The sequence below is a fragment of the Salmo salar genome, chromosome 24 (genome assembly GCF_965601325.2).
Source record: "Salmo salar chromosome 24, fSalSal1, whole genome shotgun sequence".
Classification (NCBI taxonomy): Eukaryota; Metazoa; Chordata; class Actinopteri; order Salmoniformes; family Salmonidae; genus Salmo; species Salmo salar.
This window is the reverse complement of record NC_138314.1, coordinates 27,311,633-27,328,421: the sequence shown is the minus strand read 5'-3', so window position 1 is coordinate 27,328,421 and position 16,789 is coordinate 27,311,633. Positions and strand designations below refer to the sequence as shown.

At 45.6% G+C, this 16,789-nt stretch overlaps 1 protein-coding gene across 1 annotated transcript in view; it reads right to left on the bottom strand.

Moving 5' to 3' along the window:
• Nucleotides 1-16,789, bottom strand: part of nr6a1a (nuclear receptor subfamily 6, group A, member 1a) — a 140,519-nt gene that overhangs the window by 112,903 nt on the left and 10,827 nt on the right. The window contains exon 2 of the mRNA XM_014171647.3: nucleotides 3,867-3,914. Within this exon, the coding sequence (XP_014027122.1) occupies nucleotides 3,867-3,914 (48 nt within the window). The remainder of the gene's footprint in view (nucleotides 1-3,866; nucleotides 3,915-16,789) is intronic.

Here is a 16,789-nt window from a genome sequence, read left to right as displayed (position 1 = left end):
GCGGTCCTACTGCCAGGACCGGCCAGGGGAGTGGGCAAGGTTCGTGCCATGGGCCGAAATGGCTCAGAACTCTTTGCGCCACTCCTCCACCAACATGTCACCATTCCAATGTGTGTTGGGTTATCAGCCGGTCCTGGGGCCATGGCATCAGAGCCAGACGGAGGCCCCTGCGGTGGAGGAATGGGTTCAGCGCTCAAGGGAGACCTGGAACGCTGTGCAGGAATCCCTGGAACGAGCCAGGGAGCGACAAAAAGCGAGCGCTGACCGGCACCGCAGCGAGGCCCCCGTGTTCACCCCAGGGGAGAGAGTCTGGCTCTCGACCCGGAACCTGCCCCTCCGCCTGCCCTGCCGGAAGCTGGGTCCGCGGTTTGTGGGGCCATTTAAAGTCCTGAGGAGAATAAACGAGGTGTGTTACAGATTACAACTTCCTTCTTATTATCGTATTAACCCCTCGTTTCATGTGTCTCTCCTCAGGCCGGTGGTAGCTGGTCCGCTGCAGGAAAATGAGGTACGGGAGGTCCCTCCACCCCCCCTGGACATCGGGGGGCCCCCGGCGTACACAGTCCGGTCCATCTTGGACTCCAGACGCCGGGCGAGGGGCCTGCAGTACCTCGTGGACTGGGAGGGGTACGGCCCGGAGGAGAGGTGCTGGGTACCGGTGGAGGACATACTGGACCCAGCGCTCATCCGGGAGTTCCACAGCCTCCATCCGGATCGCCCTGCGCCTCGCCCTCCGGGGCGTCCTCGAGGCCGGCGTCGGCGCGCTGCGGGAGCCGCGCGTCAGGGGGGGAGTACTGTCACGACAGTGACGGATGGTGGCGCCCCTCCTCGGCCGGGCGGAGCTCGGCGGTCGTCGTCGCCGGCCTACTAGCTACCATCGATCCCTTTTTGTTTCACTTTCGTTTGGTTAGGTCTAGGTAGGCACGCACCTGTTTTGGGTTAGTCATTAGTAAGGGGGGGTTATTTAGGTTAGCGTAGGATGTATGTGGTTGTACGTGATTGTGTTGCTTGTCCGGGTTTTTTTGTGCGAAAAGAACGTGTACTGAGGTTTCCTTCTGCCAGTGGTTTATTTTATTTGTGTACACCACCGCAGAATCTTTAAGGGCTGCGCCCCTATACCTTGTCGACCACAAACAGTTGCTTCAAATAAAGAAGTGTGGTCACGAACTCTCTGTCTCCTGCGCCTGACTCTACCTCTCCTGTGGTTCCTCGAGCCAGCCCGTGACACTCTTTAGTGCATTTAACTATATGTCGCAATTAAAATCCTTGGGTAGCAAGACTTAGAAAGATGTAAAACTCTCCTTTTTATTTTATGAATTTTATTTGTCCATATAAAGTCTGTTATGACCGAGTATACTTTTTTAAAGGATATCTTCAGTGGGGTAATTGGTATTACCAAAAATAAATACAAAACTTTAGCACCCATGCTATTCTAAAGAGGTAAGATTTATGGGAAGATCATTCAATTGAATTAGATGTGCTTTAATATTGTTAAGTAATAGAATCATCTTTATATATTTGTTGTTTGTTGTCACTTATTAACCATCCTAAGTATTTAATATTTTTTGTGGTCCAGTTAAAGGATTGCTGTGAGTTGTTATTTTTATTTTTCCTATTGACATAATTTTTTGTAAATCCACGTAAATGTTACAGTTGAAGTCAGAAGTTTGCATACACTTAGGTTGGAGTCATTAAAACTCATTTTTCAACCACTCCACAAATGTCTTGTTAACAAACTATCATTTTTGCAAGTCGGTTAGGACATCTACTTTGTGCATGACACAAGTCATTTTTCCAACAATAGTTTACAGACAGATTATTTCACTTATAATTCACTGTATCACAATTCCAGTGGGTCAGAAGTTACATACAGTAAGTTGCCTGTGCCTTTAAACAGCTTGGAAAATTCCAGAAAATTATGTCATGGCTTTAGAAGCTTCTGATAGGCTAATTGACATAATTTGAGTCAATTGGAGGTGTATCTGTGGATGTATTTCAAGGCCTACCTTCAAACTCAGTGCTTATTTTCTTGATATCATGGGAAAATGAAAAGAAATCAGCCAAGACCTCAGAAAGTCTGGTTCATCCTTGGGAGCAATTTCCAAATGCCTGAAGGCACCACATTCATCTGTACATATAATCGTACGCAAGTATAAACACCATGGAACCACGCAGCCGTCATACCGCTCAGGAAGGAGACGCGTTCTGTCTCCTAGAGATGAACGTACTTTGGTGTGAAAAGTGCAAATCAATCCCAAAACAACAGCAAAGGACCTTGTGAAGATGCTGGAGGAAACAGGTTAAAAAGTATCTATATCCACAGTAAAACGAGTCCTATATCGACATAACCCGAAAGGCTGCTCAGCAAGGAAGAAGCCACTGCTCCAAAACCGCTATAAAAAAGCCAGACTACGATTTGCAACTGCACATGGGGACAAAGATCACACTTTTTGGAGAAATGTCCTCTGGTCTGATGAAACAACAATAGAACTGTTTGGCCATAATGACCATCGTTATGTTTGGAGAAAAAAGGGGGATGCTTGCAAGCCGAAGAACACCATCCCAACGTGAAGCACAGGGGTGGTAGCATCATGTTGTGGGGGTGCTTTGCTGCATGAGGGACTGGTGCACTTCACAATATAGATGGCATCATGAGGAAGGAAAAGTATGTGGATATATTGAAGCAACATCTCAAGACATCAGTCAGGAAGTTAAAGCTTGGTCTTAAATGGGTCTTCCAAATGGACAATGACACCAAGCATACTTCCAAAGTTGTGGCAAAATGGATTAAGGACAACAAAGTCAAGGTATTGGAGTGGCCATCACAAAGCCCTGACCTCAATCCTATAGAACATTTGTGGGCAGAACTGAAAAAGTGTGTGCGAGCAAGGAGGCCTACAAACCTGACTCAGTTACACCAGCTCTGTCAGGAGGAATGGGCCAAAATTCACCCAACTTATTGTGGGAATCTTGTGGAAGGCTACCCAAAATGTTTGATCTAAGTTAAACAATTTAAAGACAATGCTACCAAATACTAATTGAGTGTATGTAAACTTCTGACCCACTGGGAATGTGATGAAAGAAATAAAAGCTGAAATAAATCATTCTCTCTACTATTATTCTGACATTTCACATTCTTAAAATAAAGTGGTCCTAACTGACCTAAGACAGGGAATTTCTATTTGGATTAAATGTCAGGAATTGTGAAAAACTGGGTTTAAACGTATTTGGCTAAGGTGTATGTCAACTGTAAGTCTAGTACAGTGCTGTTGTCTTGTTAAACCTACGTATCCTAAACTTTTGGTTACATTTAACACAATATTGACATTGATTAATGTTTATTCAGACACTGGGGGAATAGTGGCATCCTGGCTTGGTAACTCCTTACACCACGTGTCAAACTCATTCCACGAAGGGCCGAGGGTCTGCGGGTTTTCACTCCTCCCTTGTACTTGACTGATTAATTAAGGTCACTAATTCGTAAGGAACTCCCCTCACCTGGTTGTCTATGTCTTAATTGAAAGAAAAAAACAAAACCCTGCATACACTTGGCCCTCCATGGAACAAGTTTGACACCCCTGCCCAACACTGAGGACCAGTACATGTACTATTCTATCTGCCCACTAGAGAGCGTCATTGAGCCAATTTTGCTGCCATCCCAAATGTATTGCTGCTGGGTGAACGTTACAAGCCTGACATTAGATGATGTGTGGAATAAATATCACCACTCACAATAAACTCCAAACTAAAATCTTCAACTGAAAATTTACGGAAGAACATAGAAATACATCAATGACTTTATCACTAATAATAGTGGTTAGATGTGTATTTGTCCTATCATGATGTTAAAATTCAAGTAAACTCACCTATGACATCATTCTGTTCAACTTCCAAGGGATGGTCACCATAGAAGCCTGAAAAACAAAAGAGACAAGAAGGACAGAAGGACAATCAGATATCACTAGATACACTATGCATACAAAAGTATGTGGACACCCCTTCAAATTAGTGGATTCGGCTATTTCAGCCACACCCGTTGCTGACAGGTGTATAAAATCGAGCACACCGCCATGCAATCTCCATAGACACACATTGGCAGTAGAATGGCCTTACTGAAGAGCTCAGTGACTTTCAATGTGGCACTGTCATAGGATAAAACCTTTCCAAGTCAGTTTGTCAAATTTCTGCCCTGCTAGAGCTACCCCTGTCAACTGTAAGTGCTGTTATTGTAAAGTGGAAACATCTAGGAGCAACAATGGCTCAGCGGTGAAGTGGTAGGCCACACAAGCTCACAGAACGGGACGGCAGAGCGCTGAAGCGGTGGTGTGTAGAAATCGTCTGTCCTCGGTTGCAACACTCACTACCGAGTTCCAAACTGCCTCTGGAAGCAACGTCAGCACAAGAACTGTTCGTCGGGAGCTTCATGAAATGGGTTTCCATGGCCAATCAGCGGCACACAAGCCTACGATCACCATGCGCAATGCTAAGCGTTGGCTGGAGTGGTGTAAAAGACGCCACCATTGGAGAAGTGGAAATGCGTTCTCTGGAATGATGAATTACGATTCACCATCTGGCAGTCTGATGGACAAATCTGGGTTTGGCGGACAGCAGGAGAACGCTACCTGCCGAATGCATAGTGCCAACTGTAAAGTTTGGTGGGGGAGGCCTAATGGTCTGGGGCTGTTTTTCATGGTTCTGGCTAGGCACCTTAGTTCCAGTGAAGGGAAATCTTAACGCTACAGCATACAATTACATTCTAGACTATTCTGTGCTTAGAACTTTGTGGCAACAGTTTGGGGAAGGCCCTTTTCTGTTTCAGCATGACAATGCCCACGTGCACAAAGTAAGCTCCATACAGAAATTGTTTGTCGAGATTGGTGTGGAAGAACTTGACTGGCCTGCACAGAGCCCTGACCTCAACCCCATCAAACACCTTTGGGATAAATTACAGGCTGACCACACCGCTCGCGTCGCGTGTGCAAGCGTTACAAAATTAATTTAGAAATCTATGTTATTCAATTATTGCACCCACACTGCTCGCACGCGCCAACGAGCATCTGCGTTGCCAAGGGATAAAAATAGAAATCAGTTCTATTTCTGACGCAGATCGCGCAGCAAGTCCTGCCTCTCCCATCTCCTCATTGGTTTATAGAAGCAGTTACCCACGTGCCATCTCCTCATTGGTTATACCCACGTGGGTGACTGAAAGACGAACGAGGTCAGTGGCGGTAATGCACCTAATTTATGAAAGTTGCCAATTGCAATATAAAGTCAAGAGAAGAAAAAGCCTAGAAGGAGGAGAGATGACTAGAAACGATTCGGTTGACCGTTTTATGTGTGGATTAATTGGCAGAGTAGAGGACCTTGTGCATTTCAGGTAAAATAACTACTTAACGTTTATATCCCAGGGCAAATTAGCTAGCAACAGCAAGCTAGCTAAATAGGACAAATTAGTTAGCAAGTGCAAGCTAACCAGCTAAATTGCCATAAATATTTAATGCTTTCGACCTGTCCCCAAATTAATATAATTGATTCAGAGTTTGTTTTGATATTTTAACCTGCGTGTCATGATCACGTTTGGTGTGGGGGGACAAAATACATTTATGCACCATTGGCGCACGATGGCGCACGCACGCAGCCAGTTTGGGTTCCGTGTTAGAATGCCGACTGTAAGCCAGGCCTAATCGCCCAATATCAGTGCCTGACCTCACTAATGCTCTTGAGGCTGAATGGAAGCAAGTCCCCGCAGCAATGTTCCAACATCTAGTGGAAAGCCTTCCCAGAAGAGTGGAGGCGGTTATAGCAGCAAACTCCATATTAATGCCCATGATTTTGGAATGAGATGTTCGACGAGCAGGTGTCCACATACTTTTGGTTATGTGTTGTAGCTCTTGCTGTAGCCACTAATTGCTCATGTTGACTATGAAGTGAGACCATTTTTGTGACTAGTCCATCAGTGCCATACCATCTATACTGTGCACTGGGTCTAGACCAAAGGGCCAGGGTTCTGGTCTAGAAGCACGGTTTCAACAGTTTTGCTTCGTACCTCTCTGATTCAGAGGGGTTGGGTTAAATGTGGAAGACACATTTCCGTTTAATGTACACTGCTCAAAACACTTAAACAACACAATGTAACTCCTAGTCAATCACACTTCTGTGAAATCAAACTGTCCACTTAGGAAGCAACACTGATTGACAATAAATTTCACATGCTGTTGTGCAAATGGAATAGACAACAGGTGGAAATTATAGGCAATTAGCAAGACACCCCCAATAAAGGAGTGGTTCTGCAGGTGGGGACCACAGACCATTTCTCAGTTCCTATGCTTCCTGGCTGATGTTTTGGTCACTTTTGAATGCTGGCAGTGCTTTCACTCTAGTGGTAGCATGAGACGGAGTCTACAACCCACACAAGTGGCTCAGGTAGTGCAGCTCATCCAGGATGGCACATCAATGCGAGCTGTGGCAAGAAGGTTTGCTGTGTCTGTCAGCGTAGTGTCCAGAGCATGGAGGCGCTACCAGGAGACAGGCCAGTATATCAGGAGATGTGGAGGAGGCCGTAGGAGGGCAACAACCCAGCAGCAGGATCGCTACCTCCGCCTTTGTGCAAGGAGGAGCAGGAGAAGCACTGCCAGAGCCCTGCAAAATGACCTCCAGCAGGCCACAAATGTGCATGTGTCTGCTCAAACGGTCAGAAACAGACTGCATGAGGGTGGTATGAGGGCCCGACGTCCACAGGTGGGGGTTGTGCTTACAGCCAAACACCGTGCAGGATGTTTGGCATTTGCCAGAGAACACCAAGATTGGCAAATTCGGCACTGGCGCTCTGTGCTCTTCACAGATGAAAGCAGGTTCACACTGAATACGTGACAGACGTGACAGAGTCTGGAGACGCCGTGGAGAACGTTCTGCTGCCTGCAACATCCTCTAGCATGACCGGTTTGGCGGTGGGTCAGTCATGGTGTGGGGTGGCATTTCTTTGGGGGGCCGCACAGCCCTCCATGTGCTCGCCAGAGGTAGCCTGACTGCCATTAGGTACCGAGATGAGATCCACAGACCCCTTGTGAGACCATATGCTGGTGCGGTTGGCCCTGGGTTCCTCCTAATGCAAGACAATGCTAGACCTCATGTGGCTGGAGTGTGTCAGCAGTTCCTGCAAGAGGAAGGCATTGATGCTATGGACTGGCCCGCCCGTTCCCCAAACCTGAATCCAATTGAGCACATCTGGGACATCATGTCTCGCTCCATCCACCAACGCCACGTTGCACCACAGACTGTCCAGGAGTTGGCGGATGCTTTAGTCCAGGTCTGGGAGGAGATCCCTCAGGAGACCATCCGCCACCTCATCAGGAGCATGCCCAGGTGTTGTAGGGAGGTCATACAGGCACGTGGAAGCCACACACACTACTGAGCCTCATTTTGACTTGTTTTAAGGACATTACATCAAAGTTGGATCAGCCTGTAGTGTGGTTTTCCACTTTAATTTTGAGTGTGACTCCAAATCCAGACCTCCATGTGTTGATAAATTGGATTTCCATTGATTATTTTTGTGTGATTTTGTTGTCAGCACATTCAACTATGTAAAGAAAAAAGTATTTAATAAGATTATTTCTTTCATTCAGATCTAGGATGTGTTGTTTAAGTGTTCCCTTTATTTTTTTGAGCAGAATATTTAGTTGTGCAGCTGACTAGGTATCCCGTTTCGCTTTAACTGACGCCCGGCACAGAGAGACAATTTCCATAGACGGCCACATAGAGAAGTCAGATTAGTACATTCGTAATAAGACACTTATTTGTGCACAAAACATTCATAGAATTATTCAAATAAATGTCACTGAGGCCAATTTTTTTTTTTTACATCACTCAGAGCCACAGATATACATATTTTATATTCATCCAATGCCTGCCATGTTTTTAGATTACGCGATGATGTCGTTGCTGCTCGCGCTGCTCCCTGTGTGCACTGAGCATTAGCGTGCATGTGATGTTGGTCCATATTAACCGGATGCAACCCGAATATAGACAGTCCATGAATTGGCGTAAGCGAACATGAGTAGATTACCTTGGAAATAACAGTCAGACATCTTGGACAATCTCCAGTTATTTTTATACCTCAGTGGTCTAGACCAACGACTGACAATGAGAGGGGGCAGTCATCCTTCCCTGGTCTAGACGCCAGTCCACTTCTCACTTACACACTCAATGACAAGCCATCATTCAAACACAACACAGTAGTGCCCTGTCAGTATACTATATAACCCCCCCCCCCCCCCACCCGCTCGTGTCAGCACACCACCCTGCTATCAACAGCTGTAGACCCCTGACCCGACACACGCTAGCCGCCCCCTGTACCCTGGTCTGAACACACTGGCATATGGTGTCCCTCGAGCAAACACACTGCACCAACACAGACACAGGCAGAAACACATGCCCAGCTCAGACTCACAGACACACAGTCACATATGCCAGGCTCAGACACACACACACACACACACACACACACACACACACACACACACACACACACACACACACACACACACACACACACACACACACACACACAGCACTGAATTACAATATACGCACAAGCACATACAGTATAACCCAAAACATAGTTAGCACAAACAAGAATTAACTCATTCAAACTCATTCTCACTCCATACATTGCCAACAGTTATTATAATTAATAATAATAATAATACATTTTAATACTAAATTGCATTTTGTAGAGCGCTTTTCATTTACATACATAAATCACAAAGCTCTTTACATTGTGAGCAACCATTAAAAGAAAAAAGCTTCAATAAACAGTGCTAAACCATAATATAAGAAAAAGATTGGCTAAAACGTCATGATAAATTCTGAAACACTTGTGTTTTAGCTAAGAATGGGACAGTCCCAGAGAATAGAAAAGAATGGAGCTCCAATGTGAGGTCCCTTTGCTAATCCTCCTGAAACCTGACTGACCACTATAGCCTGGGGCTGTGAGGGCTTCAGCAGCAGCCTATACGATGCAGCTTGAGCCTCCTCCGCTGCAGCCCATTGTGTGCTGACAAAGAAGGTCCGCATCTTTAACCTCTAAAACCTCTACAACCTTGGCACAATCAGCACACAATCATAATAACATACTGGCTCTTAAGCATTTTTTACCCTCCACAGTGATAAGAGGCCAGGCATTCTCAACAGAGCTCTCAAACCTGTCATTTAAATACTGTAAAAGTCTTTCAGTATTTCTTTAGGAACCTCATCTTTAGGAACCTAACTCATAAGAACCTAACTCGATAACTCCACTATAATTGAGAATTTCAATAAGCATTTCTCTACGGCTGGCCATGCTTTCCACCTGGCTACCCCTACCGTGGTCAACAGCACTGCACCCCCCACAGCTACTCGCCCAAGCCTTCCCCATTTCGCCTTCTCCAAAATCCAGTCAGCTGATGTTCTGAAAGAGCTGCAAAATCTGGACCCCTACAAATCAGCCGGGCTAGACAATCTGGACCCTTTCGTTCTAAAATGATCTGCCGAAATTGTTGCAACCCCTATTACTAGCCTGTTCAACCTCTCTTTCGTATCGTCTGAGATTCCCAAAGATTGGAAAGCAGCTGCGGTCATCCCCCTCTTCAAAGGGGGGGGACACTCTTGACCCAAACTGCTACAGACCTATATCTATCCTACCCTGCCTTTCTAAGGTCTTCGAAAGCCAAGTCAACAAACAGATTACCGACCATTTCGAATCCCACCGCACCTTCTCCGCTATGCAATCTGGTTTCAGAGCTGGTCATGGGTGCACCTCAGCCACGCTCAAGGTACTAAACAATATTGTAACCGCCATCAATAAGAAACAATACTGTGCTGCCGTGTTCATTGACCTGGCCAAGGCTTTCGACTCTGTCAATCACCACATCCTCATCGGCAGACTCAATAGCTTTGGTTTCTCAAATGATTGCCTCGCCTGGTTCACCAACTACTTCTCTGATAGAGTTCAATGTGTCAAATCGGATGGCCTGTTGTCCAGGCCTCTGGCAGTCTCTATGTGGGTGCCACAGGGTTCAATTCTTGGGCCAACTCTTTTCTCTGTATACATCAAGGATGTCGCTCTTGCTGCTGGTGAGTCTCTGATCCACCTCTACGCAGATGACACCATTCTGTATACTTCTGGCCCTTCTTTGGACACTGTGTTAACAACCCTCCAGACGAGCTTCAATGCCATACAACTCTCCTTCCATGGCCAACTCTCCTCCAACTGCTCTTAAATACAAGTGAAACTAAATGCATGCTCTTCAACCGATCGCTGCCTGCACCTGCCCGCCCGTCCAGCATCACTACTCTGGACGGTTCTGACCTAGAATATGTGGACAACTACAAATACCTAGGTGTCTGGTTAGACTGTAAACTCTCCTTCCAGACTCACATCAAACATCTCCAATCCAAAGTTAAATCTAGAATTGGCTTCCTATTTTGCAACAAAGCATCCTTCACTCATGCTGCCAAACATACCCTGACCATCCTACCGATCCTTGACTTCGGCGATGTCATTTACAAAATAGCCTCCAATACCCTACTCAATAAACTGGATGCAGTCTATCACAGTGCCATCCGTTTTGTCACCAAAGCCCCATATACTACCCACCACTGCGACCTGTATGCTCTCGTTGGCTGGTACTCGCTTCATACTCGTCGCCAAACCCACTGGCTCTAGGTCATCTACAAGACCCTGCTAGGTAAAGTCCCCCCTTATCTCCACTCACTGGTCACCATAGCAGCACCCACCTGTAGCACGCACTCCAGCAGGTATATCTCTCTGGTCACCCCCAAAGCCAATTCCTCCTTTGGCCGTCTCTCCTTCCAGTTCTCTGCTGCCAATGACTGGAACGAACTACAAACATCTCTGAAACTGGAAACACTTATCTCCCTCACTAGCTTTAAGCACCAGCTGTCAGAGCAGCTCACAGATCACTGCACCTGTACATAGCCCATCTATAATTTAGCCCAAACAACTACCTCTTCCCATACTGTATTTATTTATTTTGCTCCTTTGCACCCCATTATTTCTATTTCTACTTTGCACTTTCTTCCACTACAAATCTACCATTCCAGTGTTTTACATGCTATATTGTATTTACTTTGCCACCATGGCCTTTTTTTGCCTTTACCTCCCTTATCTCACCTCATTTGCTCACATTGAATATAGACTTATTTTTCTACTGTATTATTGACTGTATGTTTGTTTTACTCCATGTGTAACTCTGTGTTGTTGTATGTGTCGAACTGCTTTGCTTTATCTTGGCCAGGTCGCAATTGTAAATGAGAACTTGTTCTCAACTTGCCTACCTGGTTAAATAAAGGTGAAATCAAATCAAATAAATAAATAAATAAGAACAGCATGCTATAGCCCAGAGGGTGTACCTGTGCATATTACCTTGACCAAGTCAATTTATGATTCCTACTGTTGTAGTTTCTACATTATAATAACCATATCCTCCCATAGAGAGAGAGAACTACTTATTCCACAAATCTTTCACCTTTTGCTCTAGTATTCCTGTGAGTTCAGGGATTAAAGGATCCCCTCCAGGGCATGTTTTGTCTACCACCATCAGTACACATACTGATTAGCTGCTCAGCTCTGGCAACCAGCTCCATGACTCCAGCAGGGCCAATGCTAAAGTTAATCACATTAACCAAGCTACAGGCTACAGGCTGGGGAACACAAGCTAACCCACGGCTTCAGCTCTCCCCCTGCAGTCCCCATAAATGGAAATACAGTACAACCTATTGGTACCATACTCAACTCAAAAATGTAAACAACGACAATTGGGAATATGTGCAATACAAACATTTTGGGTCTCAACATACTGTAAATCAAATTCAAAAAACACATTTGAGAGACCTGACATTCCTTTTCAACAGGAGCCATATGGTGAGGGTAAGTGTGTGAGGCCATGGTGGTGCAGAGGTAATATGATCATGTACAACAGAGTGTAACAGTAAGTATCATGCAGCAATTACCCCTTATACCCCTACCCATTACTATGTCCCCCATGTCAGTCCATCCCCATCCCACCTCAGCACCCTGCCTCTACCCCAACCCATTACTATGTCCCCCATGTCAGTCCATCCCATCTCAGCACCCTGGCTCTACCCCAACCCATTACTATGTCCCCCATGTCAGTCCATCCCATCTCAGCACCCTGGCTCTACCCCAACCCATTACTATGTCCCCCATGTCAGTCCATCCCATCTCAGCACCCTGCCTCTACCCCAACCCATTACTATGTCCCCCATGTCAGTCCATCCCCATCCCACCTCAGCACCCTGCCTCTACCCCAACCCATTACTATGTCCCCCATGTCAGTCCATCCCCATCCCACCTCAGCACCCTGCCTCTACCCCAACCCATTACTATGTCCCCCATGTCAGTCCATCCCATCTCAGCACCCTGGCTCTACCCCAACCCATTACTATGTCCCCCATGTCAGTCCATCCCATCTCAGCACCCTGCCTCTACCCCAACCCATTACTATGTCCCCCATGTCAGTCCATCCCATCTCAGCACCCTGCCTCTACCCCAACCCATTACTATGTCCCCCATGTCAGTCCATCCCATCTCAGCACCCTGCCTCTACTCCTACCCATTACTATGTCCCCCATGTCAGTCCATCCCATCTCAGCACCCTGCCTCTACCCCAACCCATTACTATGTCCCCCATGTCAGTCCATCCCATCTCAGCACCCTGCCTCTACCCCAACCCATTACTATGTCCCCCATGTCAGTCCATCCCATCTCAGCACCCTGCCTCTACGCACTAACATCCACCTAGCCCCTAGATCACTCCATCACTGTCCCAGATCATCTGTCCCAGATGGCCAGTGTTCCGCTTGGCCAGTGGAGGGGCACGCCACCCTGTCATCTGAGTAGAGTGGCCTGGCCCCTACCTACCTGTCAGCCTGGCCCTGGTTATCTCACCAATACACACAATCACATCTATCACGTCACACTGGGAGGCCTGGCACAGAGGGAGGGAGGGAGGGAGGGAGGGAGGGAGGGAGGGAGGGAGGGAGGGAGGGAGGGAGGGAGGGAGGGAGGGAGGGAGGGAGGGAGGGAGGGAGGGAGGGAGGGAGGGAGGGAGGGAGGGAGGGAAAGAGTGATTGACTGATCATGTCAGTTGCATAATGAGGGAGGTAGGCCTAGAATTGACAAAGCGGATTCAGTCATGAACACATTATTTAAAACCCCTTACAAATTGTTTGGCGTGTTCATGTTTTCCCCTAACCCATTCATAGACACTAACTTTAATCCCTATTGACGATAGTATCTTCTGGTTTTGTTAAGAGAGTTTTGTTAAGAGCCCTGATGCTCAGTCTAAACGTTAACACGCATTTCATGCGGTACGGTTTTGGAAACATAAGGAACATATCTTTCATATCAGCGAGAAATCATTTTCAAAAAACAAAAGGTTCAATTACAACACACTTTTATAGGCTTAGGGTTAGTGTTCCCACGCGGCCATATCTTCATGTTACATTGCTAGCGTGCTCCGAACACCTGTGTGTAAGCATATCTGGTGTAGTTTGTCAACTGGAGGCACACAGCTTGTGGATCTGTGAAAAACTGTAACAGTAATTGTATCTTTTTATTTGAAAGACTCTTTCTTGCTGATATGAAAGATAAGCGGCATGTCAGCATATGTTTCGAAAACCGGTTTGAAAGCAATGATTATTGACGTTTTTAAACGTTAAAGCACAGTGTCGGAATTGTAGTTCACATGGAGCCAACTATGGGTGAAGCTAACTGCTGAAAACCCTAAATACAGAGAAGAAGGGTTTTCGAGTGCTAGTTTTCCCCATATGCAGTATTTTGTCATTCATTTCTCCACAACGTATACAGTATATTGTTGTTCTTAACCTATTTTGCCAGGATCATGAGTAGGGCCTCATGACTAAGGAGATGATTGTGGACTACAGGAAAAGGAGGATCGAGCATGCCCCCATTCTCAAGTTCCTTGGTGTCCACATCCCCAACGAAATAGAATGGTCTAAACCCACAAAGACAGTCGTGAAGTGGGCACGACAAAGCCTATTCCCCCTCAGAAAACTAAAAAGATTTGGCATTGGTCCTCAGATCCTCAAAAGGTTCTACAGCTGCAACATCGAGAGCATCCTGACTGGTTGCATCACTGCCTGGTACGGCAATTGCTCGGCCTCCGTCCGCAAGGCACTACAGAGGGTAGTGCGTACGGCCCAGTACATCACCGGGGCTAAGCTGCCTGCCATCCAGGACCTCTACACCAGACGGTGTCAGAGGAAGGCCCTAAAAATGGTCAGACTCCAGCACCCCAGTCATAGACTGTTCTCTCTACAACCGCATGGCAAGCAGTACCGGAGTGCCAATTCTAGGACAAAAAGACTTCTCAACAGTTTTTACCCCCAAGCCATAAGACTCCTGAACAGGTAATCAAATGGCTACCCAGATTATTTGCATTGTGTGCCCCCCCAACCCCTCTTTTACGCTACTGCTACTCTCTGTTTATCATATATGCATAGTCACTTTAACCATATCTACATGTACATACTACCTCAATCAGCCTGACTAACCGGTGCCTGTTTATAGCCTCGCTACTGTTATAGCCTCGCTACTGTTATAGTCTCGCTACTGTTATATCCTCACTACTGTTATAGCCTCACTACTGTTATTTTTCACTGTCTTTTTTTACTGTTTTTATTTCTTTACTTATCTATTGTTCACCCAATACCTTTTTTTACACTGTTGGTTAGAGCCTGTAAGTAAGCATTTCACTGTAAGGTCTACACCTGTTGTATTCGGCGCACGTGACAAATAAACTTTGATTTGATTTGATTTAACGGCTCCATGCACACACTCCATTTAGCAATATGTTTTGCCACCTATTGTCCTGCAATATTATTAGGATATGTAGCCTACATTCATTCATTAAAAATGTTCCCGCTTTGAATTTAAGCCAGTAATATTTCAGATGTCCATTTAAACTGAATTTGTAAATTTGGGTATTGACCAATGAAGATGAATGTTTGTTTTTTAATGAAGAAGACAGTTTGGGAATGGTATGGTCCATAGGATCGGCCATTTGTATAAAGGTATCTGTTTTTCTTGTTAGCCTCACTCTGTGGGGAGGCTGTCACTGGCCTAGTATACATGCTATAGTAACTATAGCATGTTAAGTTATACCAGGCTAGTGACAGCCTCCCCACAGCTCACATTCCTGAGCTAGAACAGAAGTGAGGCTTACATGAAAAACAGATACCTTCTACTAAAATTAGACTTAAATTCTACCAACTATAGTATAGTACAATTACAATTGATAGAATTTAAGTCGAATTTGGTAGAATATATATATATATATTAATTATGTAGTACAATTTAACCTCAAATAAGTTCCTGACAAATAGTTGTGTGCTTTCGTTACATGGCCATTTTGGAATGCCAGAAAGGGATGGAGAATAAATATTTCCCTGTGTACAGTAAAATGTCTTGAGTTTCTAAGAAATGACCTTCCTCAAGCTGAATGTTTGATATGTGTGTTATCTGTCGGCCCACAGTGACAGAAGATTGATGGGAGGAAGCAGCCACAGGTAGATCTTTGTTTCCACTACATCACCTGCTATGTGTAGTGTCACAGACCAATAGCCTGTATGCAGTGTTCAATTCATCCTGTTCCGAGAGACAGTGAAGCATGTCTTTAAGGAGAGTTTCATTTTGCCCTCAACTCCCTGCTGTAGAAAGCCTTGAAGAAGCAGATGGGTAGCTGTATAGGGGAGTGTGATACACTGTTACCTGATATTAGTAGTCTCAGTCTGTATTACATGACATTAAATTCAGAGGGTCAGTGCATCATAAGTTGGGGTGGGTCACAGAGGGTAATTTGGCTGAAGTGGGTCGTTGTTACCAATGTTACTTGACTGGGGCTGTTACATGACTATAGTGCTTACAAAATCTACGAGGAGTGCTACCCAACACTTAGTCTGAGACTGCAACGGATCCCCAAATTACTGTGCCCACTCATAAGCACTTATTTCTGCCTTCTCCTCCGGGAGTCACAACACAACCCTTCACTGTGGACTTGGCATAGAGCCAGATTAGCACCCTCACCTTCATCTCCAACACGACAAAGAGGCTAAGACCATTCACCAGAACACAGTGGATATATGTGACAGATTGTGGAGGAACTCAAGTTTTAGATCCACAGGCTGCGCTGCGGTCATCCCTATGACCTCTACACCTGACCTCTGACCCCTATATGTAACGCCACACAGCACAATGTCTACTCTGTCCTCCCCTCTGCTCCCTCAGGGCTAACAATGCATACTGCCCCACTCTTGGATGGACGGCTCACTCTCTCCAACAGGGACTCAAGTTCAGAGCAACAACCTCCACTAAGTCAAGCTCTCAGTGTAAGATGGATCCAAAAGTTCAGTAACCTTTGTAGCTCAGTTGGTAGAGCAAGGTGCTAGTAACGCCAGGGTAGTGTGTTTGATTCCTAGAACCACCCATATGTGAAATGTATGCACACATTTTGGATAAAAGCGTATGCTAAATGGCATATATTATTATTAAAGTAGGAGACAGATATTGGGGCTAAGAGACATATTACAAGTTACACAACCCATTACCATGACATGCAGTCTTCAATGGATATGAGATTCTAAAAACTATATTACTGGAATAAAAATGTCCCCCCAAAAGCAGTGCAAGCTCATTTCAACATGCATTTTTCTGTCCTCTAGCCATGTAAGTTGTTAGAGAAGGTGATTT